This window comes from Typopeltis vanoorti, chromosome 19 (assembly GCF_054136105.1).
Source record: "Typopeltis vanoorti isolate ZY-2024b chromosome 19, IOZ_Tvanoo_1.0, whole genome shotgun sequence".
Taxonomy (NCBI): Eukaryota; Metazoa; Arthropoda; class Arachnida; order Uropygi; family Thelyphonidae; genus Typopeltis; species Typopeltis vanoorti.
This window is the reverse complement of record NC_143567.1, coordinates 90,136,929-90,151,438: the sequence shown is the minus strand read 5'-3', so window position 1 is coordinate 90,151,438 and position 14,510 is coordinate 90,136,929. Positions and strand designations below refer to the sequence as shown.

At 35.6% G+C, this 14,510-nt stretch overlaps 1 protein-coding gene across 1 annotated transcript in view; it reads left to right on the top strand.

Moving 5' to 3' along the window:
• The first annotated feature begins 4,965 nt into the window (after positions 1-4,965).
• Positions 4,966-14,510, top strand: part of PCNA (Proliferating cell nuclear antigen) — a 47,365-nt gene continuing 37,820 nt past the window's right edge. The window contains exons 1-2 of the mRNA XM_090408967.1: positions 4,966-5,310; positions 9,724-9,821. Of these exons, the coding sequence (XP_090265093.1) occupies positions 5,090-5,310; positions 9,724-9,821 (319 nt within the window). The 5' untranslated portion in view covers positions 4,966-5,089. The remainder of the gene's footprint in view (positions 5,311-9,723; positions 9,822-14,510) is intronic.

Here is a 14,510-nt window from a genome sequence, read left to right as displayed (position 1 = left end):
AATATATAAGAGGAACAGAAGATTTTACAAGACAACTAGATAAAAAGAAGAAAGAGCTAAAGGAAACGCCAATAATGAAATCACACAAAAAGACAGAACAAATGATAAGAGTAACTGGAACGATTAGCATATGACAGAATACCCAAGAAGATGAGGAATTACAAACGAAAAGGTCATAGAAATAGAGGCAGACCGATTAAATGCTAGGCCAAGACCGAAACAGGCCACCTTGCCTAGATTCGTGATGGGAGGTAGAAGTATAATATTTTGACATGACACTGATGCAGAGCCTGTCTCCTTTCCACCAAGGGTGTTCGGAGTAGTTTTTTTGTTTTGATGATGGTGAATAAATTGTCAGAGGCTGTTTTGTGTGCTTTGTCAGTGAATAAGTTTACGTAGAGGCATTATAGGTGTTTTGTGAATAATAGATTCCACATGATGAGTTTTCTAACTCCTTGGAGACACTTTTAATAATAATAACTTTTCCTTGATAATATCCCTTACATTCCACTGCTCTGATTACTCCCGGACTATGGACACATGCTGGCAGAGTTTGTGACAGTGGAATTATTTGCAAATTGATGCCACGTGAAGCCTCCTGATTCGTTACTGAGAGGTTCGAACCCATATGCAGTTGCCGATAGGTTTGCAGCATCAATGTTTTTACTGATGTACGCTCGAAATCGAGGAGGTTTTGGCGTCTATGTTTGACTGCATTGTTCTGGCTGCTGAACGTGGCATTCGTCACTTCAGTTCTCGAGTAAGCAGGATTGGATGTTTCTTTGAACAGTGAACGTTGTTTACCATCTAGAAGATCTAGTTGAGTTATCCTCCAACTAGAAAGATATATTTTTGCAATGGGACTACTCGTGGGACTATACGCTAGAGCCCGTTCCATAGAAAAAGATCCACTACATGATGATGGAAGTGGATTATATAGGGTAGTGGCGTATATTGCGCGTGTATGTAGACTGTTACCAAACCTCGCATGAGAATATTTTCTGATAACAAAAGCTTACCAATATTAAATGTTAATGAAACTTCTAAGCGAAATATAGAATAAAGAAATATAAGATTATAATATTCACAATTTTAGCTAAATCTATTGTACTAAATTTGTATTGCCGGCCTGGTTGGCTGAGTGGTTAGCGTATCCACTCTCCAGCCAAAAGGCTGCGGGTTCGAATCCCGCCGTAGGCATGGATGTTTGTGATTGTCTGTGAAAATACTAATGGCGGTGGTCGGTGATAGATGACGTTGGTGCAGATGATGAAGGTAGTTGCGGTTGGTGTAAAGTAGAGTAGGTACCCTCCTTTCGATGAGTGTTTAGACTCCCTGGAGGTGTTATGTAAAAATAATAATAATAAATGAATAAAAAAAAAGAGTAATTTTAATCTATCTTAGATCGGAACATCAAAAGTGGGAGGAATCATTTTTATTTATTTAAGACGAAAACAGTTGTAGTTTCTTCTGGAGGAAATGAAAGGCTTTTAGTGGATTTAAAAAAAAAATAGAATTTATGCCTATCATGTAAAGAAATATTTTTTATTTAATACTGTATACAGTAAAACCTCATTTTACGAACTTAATTCGTCACAGAATGCTGTTCATATAACGAAAAGTTGCTAATGCGAAACTATTTTTTCCAGAGTAATTAATTAAAATAAATTAACCCGTTCCACATGAAAAATGTTCACCTATTATCGTAATTAAAATAAAAAATAGAATAAAATAAAATAAAATAAGAATATAAGACTTACCTTTACTGAAGATACATGGGTAGCAGAAGGGAGGAAATTATTGTTTTGAAAGTGGGTCACCCTCCATAAAAATGTCGAGTAATATCCCCTCAGTTGTCGATGCTCTTTTCTGTCTTTCTGTGAGTGTACTAGATGGTGATTCTTTAGCTTTGATTACAAACTTATCTAAAGGTTTGGGTGTGTCCTGTTTTCTCAAAATGTTTATAAAATGTGCAATGATATTATCACTAAACATGTTAACACTGTTATTAACCATAGATACACTAGGGTGACACTTTTCTAGAGTGGTTTGGATTTTTTTCCCAATGGAACCACAGTTCTTTAATTTTAGCACTGGAAATGGTTTCCTTATAGGAGTTGGTGGAAGATCATCAAAGACAGCTTTCCACTGAGTAGCTTAAAGAACTGAAAAAGGATCACAATGAGGAAGATGAAAAAAGTTCCTTAACAACTTCCTCATGCTGCTCCTTTTTCAGTTCTTTCAGCTTCTCAGTGGTAACCTCTCTAAGATGATCTTCCACCAACTCCTCTACATCAGCATTGTCCACTTCTAATCCCATGGGCCTGTCCAGACACACCTTTCATCAACAGCAGATTCTGCTGGCTCTGCAGGAAAACCTTCAAAATCTGTGCTTGTCACACAGTCAGGACAATTTTTTCCAGGCTGAGTTCATAGTTTGAAAGAAACTTCCCCCATGCTTTATTTATAAGCATCAAACAATGTGAGATGTTAAAGTACTTTTTCCAAAAGTCCCTGAGCATCAGTTGTGGGTCAGATGTCACTTGAGGCATCTTTGAAACAAAGGTGCCTCAAGTGCCTTTCTATAAAGTTTTTTTGAAATTGGAAATGGCCTACTGATCCATGGGTTGGATAAGAGGAGTGATATTAGGAGGTAGAAATTTGACTTTTATAAAATTGTGCCCGCCCAAATCATCCTCTTAGCCTGGGGAGTGAGAAGGATCATTGTCCAGCACAAATAGTGCTTTCAAAGGAGTTTGTTCTTTTCAAGGTAGTTTTTTTTACACAGGGACAAACATTCGGTAGAATTAATGAAAAATCTGATTTGGAAAATGAAGTCATTAACATTTCTCTATCAAAAGGGTGATACTGTCAGAAAATCATGATAAATGATGAAATTCATTATACCACTGAGCTTACCCAAGACTTACTGTTAGATCTCCAAATCACATCTAGTTTACTTTTTATTACATTGTTTGATTCAAATACTCTGGGATTTTCTGAGTGAAACACTAAGAAAGGTTTAATTTTATAGTCAACACTAGTATTACCACACAACAAGAGAGAGAGTTAACCGTTCCTTCATCGGTTTGTTCGCTTAGGCATCTTTTTCCAGAAAAGTTCTGTGTCGCCACAATTAACACTTGCTGAGGAATAAATCCCTCTGTCCCTACATAAGTTTTAAATTCATCCACAAATTGATTAGCAGCCTCTTTGTTAGCACTGGCAGCCTCTCCATGCCTTGCTATACTGTGGATCCCAGTTCTCTTTTTAAAACGCTCAAACCATCCCATACTAGCTTTAAAATCGTCACTGTCGGCACTAGATCCCGGGTTGAACGCTTAAGGTCACTATGTAGTTACCTTTTTCCCAAATTATTGCCTCCGAAATACTGTCACCCGCCGTTTGTTCATCCTTAATCCACACTAACAAAAATTTCTCTATTTCCTACAGCCTGAGATCTTTTAGGAAAAAAGATCTCAAGTCTTGGTCTTTTTCTTTTAATTTTCATTACTGCAGTTTAGGAGCCATATTAATAATTATTAAATAAACACCATAGTACAAATGAAAAAAAACTTTGAATTAGAGAGTAAATTTATCAAAATTACGATACACACTAAACAGTGGATTCACAACACTTGAATAGAACCAAACGCACTGACGGAACCGATCAACAACTGCGGAGATAATGCCGGCTCACGTGAGCGTTGGAGATTGAACTGCCCAATCAGTCTTCAAAAGTTAGATAGGGCTAAAACGGCCTCGCCTCCCTATATGGCGAAAATAAGCCGAAAATCTGAAGGCTTTAACTGATTTTTATTATTATTATTATGGGATTTCCAAGTAGCCTGTGTAGCTCAGTGGATGTGGCGTTTGCACACCATCGCGCTAGGCCGCACGAAGGAAGTCTTGGTTTCGAGTCTAGTCGGCGACTAGAGGAAATTTTTCTAAGCCTTTTTTCGACCGGTTCCCGAGTTAGTCGATCTCTGGCACGGGCAAGCAGGTTTTTCCTCCCGGAAACTCGGGTTTTTCGTCCTGTAAACTCAAGAAAATCGACCGTAGAACCCACATTATTTCAGACATTAAATATATTGTGTTAGGGTTAGAGACCACGAGATGGCGGCACATTTGAGCCGTCTCTCTTCACTGCGTACCGCTTAATTAGTGATAGCCTTGGGCCATCTGTCTCTGATTGGGTACCAGTGGAGATTGAACTGCCCACTCAGTCTCCAAAAGTTAGATAGGGCTAAATGGCCTCGCCTACTCCCGTATATACGGGAATAAAAAGGCGTTAGCTGATTTTATGGGATTTCCAAGGACTATTATCATTCTCATTTCATTTATTTAAAGTAGGCATCCTGTGCACTGGTGAAATGCAAGTCTCCAAATTGTTGTGATAGTTGTAGGTGTCCTCCCGCGATGTGTCTTCGGACTCCTTAGAGGTGTCACGAATAATAATAATAATAATATTTCAGGACCACATGGAGATAATTTCCGTAATCTCTGAACAGTACCCCTCACTAAGATAATATTGCTATATTGTTAGTATTATTATTTGGTGTTAGGATTATTGTTTTGGAAAATCTCAAAAACTCGTGTAGTATCTCGAGGTAATCACGCCTGTAAAATCCTAAAAGCCCAAATGCCGAAAATTAAGATCTCTTTGGGATGACATTCTTTTTTTAAAAAAAAAAAAAAAAAAAAAGAACAAAAAAATTCTACAGCAGATTCGGTAGAATAAGTTGTAACGCTGTTTTTTCTGACGCTTTGTTTTTTCTTTTTTGTTGTTGTTTTATTTATGAAATATGAATAATTTATTGTTCATCTTCGTTACATAATGCGGCCTGCTTCTTTCAAGAATGAAAGGATTATTTTTTATCTTGCCTAAATTATGTTTCACGTCATAAATCATGGTTGTTACACGTCAATGCGCATGCGTCATTTGCGGGAAATCCGAAAAATGCAGATTGTCGTGTGTTGCGCGCGCTGCGTATTGGCGGGAAACATGCTCATTCTGCTTTAGGACCAAGTCGTGTGCGGTGGATGTGTTCTTTGTCTTACATTTTGCGAGATACTATTTTGTTTCATCATGTTTGAAGCACGTTTAGTACAAGGCGCTCTCCTGAAAAAAGTTTTAGAAGCTATTAAAGATTTAATTAATGAAGCAACATGGGACTGTTCTGCTACCGGTGTTAGTCTTCAAGCAATGGACAATTCCCATGTGAGTCTTGTATCTTTGAATTTAAGAAGTGATGGTTTTGACAAATTTCGTTGTGACAGAAATATTTCAATGGGAATGAACCTTACTAGGTAAGTAACTTATATACAAGTTGAGTGTTAATCCAATTGCTTCTCATAATATTTCTTTGCATTATGAAGAATCAAATACCCTCCATGATCAGGTAGAAAAGTTATTCCTGCCATACTTAACATTTCTGAAATTTGAAGCCGACTTTTTAATGATTTTAATTCTCGCCCACCCATTATCTACCATTCAGTAAATACAGTGAAATACAATTTGCCGATCTTATTTATTATTATTTTACAGCATCTCCATGGAGTCTCGAGACCCAAAATAACCATTATACTCACAAATCTTATCATGCCTCTCCATGCAAAAAATAACAGGACAAGACTGTTACCACTCTCCATCCACAAAATCTGGTCTGCACATCCCTACTAGCCACTCTTCCTTAGATGCACCCTAGTTCCTTATTTGTCATATATTGAAAAATTTCACTTGCATCAATGTTATATCATCATCAAATTCCTGACATGTACCCTCAAGGGGTGTACAGGATATGATAGTACTACATGAAAAATTTACATCATTACTTACTTCCTATCTACAATTTTCTTCCAAATCAGTCTGAATGCATAGCTAACAACTAAATATTTGTGTGGCCTTTTGACCCATCAGAAAAATCTTAGTTATCCAGGTATCTACCAGATTCCCTGCTCTTGTGGGTTATCATATTTCGGACAAACAGGAAGATCTGCTCGCATCCGTTTAGAAGAACACAAGTCGTACATCCAGTACCTTGAACCTGAACAGTCTGGACTTGCAGAGCATGCCATCAACCCCAGACATAAGAGTTCAGTGGAACAAGACAAGTCATTCACAAAAGTCGGTTCCTAATGGAATGGCTTTATAAAGAAACATGTGAAACGTTACTTCACTTCTCTAACCTAAGCAGATCTGAGTATGTCTTTCCTAACTTGTAATTGTACACACACACACACATATATATATTGAAAAAATAAATAAAATGTTTTTTTTTTTAAAATTAATTTAGAAAATTTAACCTTAGCTACTTAGGTGGTGCTTTGTGAATATAACAGTTATTGTTTATTTAGCCTTTGTACCTGATGATGCCTGTGATACTCAGGCAAAAATTCTACGAATAAAGAATAATTTACGCGAGTTAATTCCATTTATTATAATAGTAAGTAATATGTCTACTCATGGTATTTCCTTACTGAAACTTATAGGAATAAATTACCTCCTGGTAGGGTTATTATTGGGAGGAAAATGCAAAAACAAACACACAATTGATAAAAATGAAAAAAATCCTTAGTCCACTCATTGTATAAATGTACTATAGGTTTACTAATAATTTTTCATGGATGGGAACCACAAAAAAAAATGACCTTTTAATGTTTGAGCACTGTTGTATGAGAAGAGTGCTGTCATTACCAAAACTGTGATAGGGTTTGAGGTGGTCATTGAAAGTAGGTCATTTGTATACATAATAACCTTGAGAAAAATACCTGCATTAACAGGAAACCTGTAGAGGGAACACCTTCCATCATTGCACATAGTGAATGACCTGAGAGAAAATTGGCAATCCAATTACAAAGGGAGGAAAGCAGATCATAAGGTGACAGTTTACTGAGAAACTCACTATTAGACCCTATCAAATGCCTCGAAATTTTCAAGTGCATCAGCAATGGTTTCTCCAATCTACCATAGCATATATCCAGAGGTGGGTGACATAGGCCAGATATCTGTTGTGGATCAATCACATCATCTCTTGTGGAAATGACTCCATATCCAATGCACAGCTTCCAGGTGATGGTGCACTGCATATATATATGTGTGTATATATATATGTAGAAAGCTTTTTACCTTGGGTATACGTTAAAGTTACCAAGCAATTTTATAAATTTGGTTTAAATCCTTTTTCCCAAGTAAGCAAACAAGCAGGTAAGTCAAGTTTTCACCTGAAGTATTTTCAGGTCTGAGGCAACTCGTGGTGAAAGTGGAGTAAGCTCTGATCACTTTCCTTAGTATCTCCCTTAATACAAACCACATCTCCTTGCGGACGTGTCTGGCTCTCACTGATGAGACCTCAATAGAGGTCGAAACTGGGTAGTGGCCCTTCCCTTAATGCATAGCATCATACATGTCTGCTTTGCATTAAGGGAGATACTAAGGAAAGTGATCAGAGCTTGCTCCACCTTTACCACGAGTTGCCTCAGACCTGAAAATACTTACGCCGCAAACTTGACTTATCTGCTTGTTTGCTTACTTGGGAAAAAAGGATTTAAACCAAGTTTATAAAATTGCTTGGTATCTTTAATATATATATATATATAATTTAATTTTTTTGACAGAACAAAAAAAATTGATATTCTTCAGCCACACATTATCTTCAAACCATTCTTTAATGGAGTTCTGACCCTTATCAATTTCATAGCTCATAAATCGTTTTTTTTTTTTTTCAAAAAAAAAAAAAAGTCTTTATTTGACATCATTAAAATTTTCTTGGGTAATGTTAACCTCTATTTGTGGCATAAAGAATTGCAAATATCACCTTGGCATCCAAGAGATTGGATGAGAACTAGCTATACAAATGGCAGAACCCCAGTCACCATTTGTCACATTTGGGATGATGCCTTAAGAGCTCCCTAAAAATTACTTAACTTGGTACAGGGAGAGTAATTAGGTTGTGTCTGCTCGCACTTGGATAAAGGATTAAACTAAATTTATTAAATGACAGTGTTATCTACTGGAAAGTATCTGATACATGATGCATAAATCTTCCAAATTGCATTTGGAAGGATGCATCTGGTCAGCAACATGTTCTAGCAGGCTGTGTGACATGTTGATCTGCTGGATCAGATGACCATTTTTTGGCTTGTTGGTTGTTTAGTGTCAGTGTTCATATGCTAACTATGCCTATGTTTATAGTTGACTTGTGGAATTCAGGTTGTTACTTTACTCTCATCTACAATAGGGTCTAATATATTGTGCATTCCACTGTGCTTCTTAGGAGGATTGTTAGATTCACTGACCTGGCTCATTTGTCAGATTTCATGTTTCTCAAGAGACTGTTTGGTCTCATCAACAAGCTGTCAGTAGCTACACAGCTGCTATTAAATGTTTTTGTTGTTTTACTGAACATACTATCACTCTTGGGTGAAAACAGTTTAGATAAGTGCACTGGTATTCCTTGTGCACTTATCATAGATCTATCCTGATCCTTTCTGAAATTCTCCAGAAAGGATCTGGAGAATTTCAAAAGCAAATGAAGGGATGCTGTCTCTCCAGAGTGGCAGATAGAGAAGAGGTTATGATTAAGTCGCCAACGTATCACTAGCTTGATTGGTAACTACTTTGCTCTTGAGTTTGAATACCGATTGTTGTGGGCATAGATGTTTCTGGATGCATTGTGATGACAGAATTTCACTGCCTGGTATGAGGTTGCCACTGTGGTGATTACGACCTGAAATGACTTAAAAGTATATTTAGTTGTTAGAGCAGGATTTCTGGATTATCTAATGTTAACATGAGTGGAATTTCCAGTTGAGTATTGCAAAATGTAAGGTTTTATTGGGAGGCAGAGATGGGATGCAGTCTAAAATTTGTGAGGATATCTTAAGAGGAGCTGGGGGTGATGATGGATAGGGACCTAAAATTTTGGGATATTTTTCTAAAATTATGAGAGTAATCCAGCATGTCATAGTATGGATGCAGAGGACATCGACATGTAGTGGTAAGGATGTCATCTTTGATCAGACTGCATATGAATCGCTGTACAGATTTGACTACCTGGATTTCAAAAGGATGAAGAGCTATTAGAAAGGGCCAGAAACATTTAATTAATATAGTTTCTGGTCTCTGGAATGTCGAAATATGAGAGAATTAGATTGAGTGAATGCAAATTATAGTATAATGGATAGAGGGAAATGATAAAGACATAAATTGATAAGGGGTTATTACCAGATTAATGTGGATGAGATTTTTCACAGGTTAGAGATGATGGTAAAAAAAAGAGACCATCTTTGGAAGGCTGTATAAGGAAGGTGTGAGCAGGAGAACTAGTTTTTTTTTTTCTCTCATGGAGTGTTAAATGATTAGAAAAAAACATTGCCAAGCATGTTTGTGGTGAGTGTAGCAAGCTCTGTCAGAATTGGACCTTCTGTGATGAGTCTTGATCCCAGGGAGGCCAGATGATAATTAGTAATCATTATTCGACTTATGGTACTGATTTACGTTGTAAAGAGTTAGTATTTTTAATTGCAGGAGTGAATTCGAGAATGGATTGTTTGATTATGGTGATAACTATGCTATCATTCTAGTAAAAGATAGGTAAAACCTTTTTTTTAATACAAACTTCCTTTTTGATTTTTGAAATAATTTCATTTTGTATGTTTTTTAAAAAATGATATGTTGTTTTAAGTAGTTAACATTACTTAATAATTCAAACTTTATTATAGTATGTCCAAAATTTTGAAGTGTGCAGCAAATGACGATATTATAACAATAAAAGCACAAGATGATGCAGACACTGTGACTTTTGTATTTGAAGCACCAAGTAAGAAGCTTATTGATAATCTAACATGCATTTTTACTTTTATTAAGCATCCCTCAGTTATTTAAATACTTTAGCTACTTTCTTTTATTGAAAATCAGACTTTAAAATCAACTTTTAAAGTTTGATTAAGATAGTGATGTCGATGACATTCATTTATCAAGAACATTGACATTGTTAAACTGAATATGCAGCGCATCCTGTCTGCCAACTAATGTTTTGGATAGTTCCCATCATTTTGATTCAGAATGTGCTACATATTCAATTTTGCTTTGATATTGTCTTGCCAAAGCAGAAAATTTCCTGTTACAGACTTCATAACAGGTGTCAATTGGGGAAAAGCTTCCCCTTATGTTGCATTACAGCTTACCAAAGCTCATTATGTTTGCTATAGGAACTTTATTCAATGTTGTATACTTTATTTATATTATAGTGTGTTGAATTATTGAAAAGGTATGGTTTCAGCCATGAATTAAAAAAAGTAATATATGAAACTTTGATTTATGTGAAGATTTAAAATTTACAAAATGTAAAATAGGTTAATATCTCGGGAGATGGTACAGGAACAAATGCAATACATCTATGATTAATCATGTCAAATGCAAGCATGGCAGTCAACTTGTATAACAAAACAGTGAAACTATGTTAGTATTTTCTACTAACTGCTATTAAATTTGATGTCTATTTATTATTAATATCTGTTATAAATGCAAAATATGCAGATTTCATGCATTCATGTGATGATTTGAGAAAATGAATGATACCAGTCTTAAGGGGGTGTAATGATACTGAAGTCGTAAAGCATTCCTTGTTTCATTTGCGCACTGCACTTAAGCAATAAATATGGACACTATTAATGCACAGATATCTATCAAATTTATTAGTTATGGTAGGAAAACTATGACATTTTAATCATTCTTTATTTAAGGTGTATCCTTAAACAAAGGGTGGAAATGCACTTTTTATATGCTACATCGAATTAGCATTAACTGTGCATGCAATTGACAACAATTTAAATACATTAACCTCAAATGAAATCATTGCTCTTTAATGAGATCACTGCTAAGTTTATTGAAGCTTTTGGGAAGTGCTCTGAACTATTGCACTCTGAAAATGTATTTATCTAAAGATGAAGATACTACTTTCTTAGCAGAAACGATGAAAAGATTTCTCTTAATAAAACAGAATATTTGATACTTTATTCCATATTATTTTTACAATTAGATCCAAGAGTGAAACTATCAATTTTCAATAATTGATGGCTGAAATTTCACTGATTAGTGAAAAATCTGATTTGGAAATATCATGTGAATGTTGATGGCATTCTTTTATCAAGAACAGTGACTTTGTTAGAAAATAAGGATGATGAAAAAAAAAAATAGGAGAAAATTATGGCGGTTTTAGAAGATATCACTTCTACTGCTTTGTTGTTGTCAGATTGAAAGAACTGCAGAAAAACATTAATGATGAGATTATATATTTTAATAAACCACTATTTTTTTTTTTTTTTTTTTTAAAAAAAAAAAACTAATTATACGTTAGTCTGGTGGCAAGAACGGAAAATCATGTTGCCCATTTTGAGTGAAAGAGTAAGAAAATTTCTTACTATTTCACTCAAATTTTATTATTTCTTGTTGTCAGCATTAGCTACCAGCATATCATTACCCTAAGAGCTCATGGACTCATCTAGGAAGTCTGTTTGTCATATACACAGCTCATCATACCTTGCCTTAAACACATTCAAATTCTCTGCTGACACCACACTCAGGCAAGGCATTGCAATCATTCACAACTCTGCATGCAAAAAACTTGCTTCTCATTCCCTTGTTCACATCCTCCTTATACAGCTTCCATGGGTGACCCCTTATTCTCCCCTGATCACCATTTTATGAACATCTTCAACATTAATCCTGTAACAACCGCTTACCAACTTGTCTCTATCATGTCACCCCCCCCCCACTTCCTCCTGTTCACTAGACTGCAAATTGCATCATCTCAAGCATTCTTCATATTCAACATTCTAGAGATCAGAAACTATTTTAGTCAATTGTCTCTGATTCTCTAACATTTCTTTATCCCTTTCAAAACCAAGTGATCAAATCTGTGTATGCATGTTGGCTAATCAGAGCCTTATATAATGGAACAAGAATCTCCTTTAAGTTAGCATCCTGTGCATCATTCTCAGTATTCATTGTATTTTCCTCACAATTTTGGTGACGTGTCATCTAAATTTTAGATCTCTTATTTCCTCCACCTCCGACAATATATCCCCACCAAGCTTAAATTCTACATCCCACCTTTGTTTACCAAATTTTAAAACCTTACATTTCACACACAACATTCATCTGGTATTCCCAATCCCTTTCCCATTCACTCACTCTATTTAAGTCTTCTTTTAAAAGCACATCTGCTCTACTCCTCATAGTTCATCTCAACTTTGCACCATCTGCAAACAATTGAATATCCCCATCCATATCTTCCCCGATATCAGTAACATACAGGTTAAACAACAATAGCTCTAAAACAACCACCATACCACTAGTGACTCTCCTGGGATATTGCTCCTTCATACACAACTTTATGAACAGGGCCTCCAAGATGAATTAACATTGATATCTAATAACCTCTCCTTGAATGGCTACCCACAAAGACTCATCAACAAAATCTTTTCTCTGAGCCACCACAAAGAGAACAAGAAGACACTCAATATATTACAACAATTGCCATTCCGTATGTGAGCAGTATCTCTAACAAGCTTGCCAATCTCCTCAAACCACACAAAATAAGAGTGACATTCAAACCTATAGAAACAATTCGTAAACTACTACAACTCCAAAAGATACCCATCCTTTCTATATGTATGCCGGAGTCTATAATATCTCATGCTTGTATGGTTCAGGTTACATCAGCCTGACTTCGAGATTAGGCAGAAGGAACACATCCTTTCAGCCAGAATTTCACCTTGGAGAAAAAAGTCGCAGGAGGCAAGCTTAGACAAGTGGGAGAGAGGAAGTTAAAAATAACAGACAAGACATATCAGGCCTGTCATCACATTTCTCCACAACAGACCATATCATTGAGTGGGACAAAAGTTGTACCCATTACATAGAGGAAGACTACTGCTCTCGAATGTTTAAAGAAGCAGCCACAGTTGCACGCACTACAGATAACCTTAACAGGAACCAAGGTTTAATACTTCCAGAGATATGGAAAACCCTAATTAGATCTCTGAACACACAAGAAATGAACTATAGAATGTTCCTTAGCAACAACTAGTAAATCATGTACATGCGATACGTGTATTATTCATCAATGCTATTTTAGTTTGTAACTATAATTTTTAGAATTTACAGTTAAGATCTATTTTGTGATATGTTTTAACCTCAGTGCTTGTACCCTGACGATGCCACAGCTTAAGTTTGGTAAAACTAGTCTGTATTAAAATACTTATCTGTTTACATTTGATCAATATTCCCAAATAGTTATTTACATTAGTTCTGTGATCAAGAAATTACACGTTCGTTATGAATAGAATCAATGGTGATACAAAAATAAAGGTATGCCATTTTGAACTCTTAAAATGCAAAAAAGCAAGGTTACTAAATCATCTCACATTCTTAAAAAGATGTCAAGATAACTATATAATTCCTAAGTTCCTGTATTTTAAACATCAATTCAATTCGAGATGGGCTAAAAATATTTATTTCAAGGCATCTCTCTTGCTTCTTCGTGAAAGGATACAACACACAAGATTTTTGTTAAGTCAAATAGACTCACAATGTTATGATTTCTTCATGGATATCTCGAGCTCTCTAGACCAAGAAGTTTGGCAACTCTTAGACAGAATGATCAACACTAGCTACACTAAAGTTTTCAATAAAAGCAAACAGATCCAAATCAAGAAATTTAACCATCTTTATGCAAACCATATTAAGTTCAAACCTTCTCTGCCAGATAACAAAGTTATTCTTAATTTATTGGATCACGTTTTAACCAAACCTGAAATCTCTATCCTCAAAAAAGGTTTCAACTATTCAGGTGTTATAGCAAACAGATACCAAAAGTAGATTTCATCTGCAGTTTGGACAAAGCAATCTCGTTATTACCACCACACATAGCAAATGACCTCAGATTAAAAAGTTGCATGATACTCTCCTTTTCTAGAACCCCATACCAAAACTTCACCTCTCCAGATAGAAGAATCATTCATAATTTGAAGAGAAAGAAAGATATCATCATAATACTTAAGGCAGACAAGGGTAACAGTACTATGGTATTAAACACCAAGGACTAAGAGGATAAAGTGAACAATCTACTGTCCGATATGTCTGTTTACCATATCTTAATGAAAGATCCTACATTAAAAAACCACAATTACACAAATGAATTACTACTCAATATGATCAACTGGCCAACAGATCTAATTAAAAAATTAAAATCCAGGCACCCTCTAACTCCAAGACTTTATGGGGTTCCAAAAGTTCACAAACATGGTATTCCTTTACGCCCCATTGTAGATGGCATTAACTCACCTACCTACTTATTGTCTGAGCATCTCTCTAAACTCTTACAACAATATATTCATAAGATGATGATATATATTTATTTATCTATTTATTTATTTTTAATAAGTTAGGAAATGTAATGACCTTGCGTCTTTTGGAATTGTCAGTTATTGTTTAATTAGCTTTT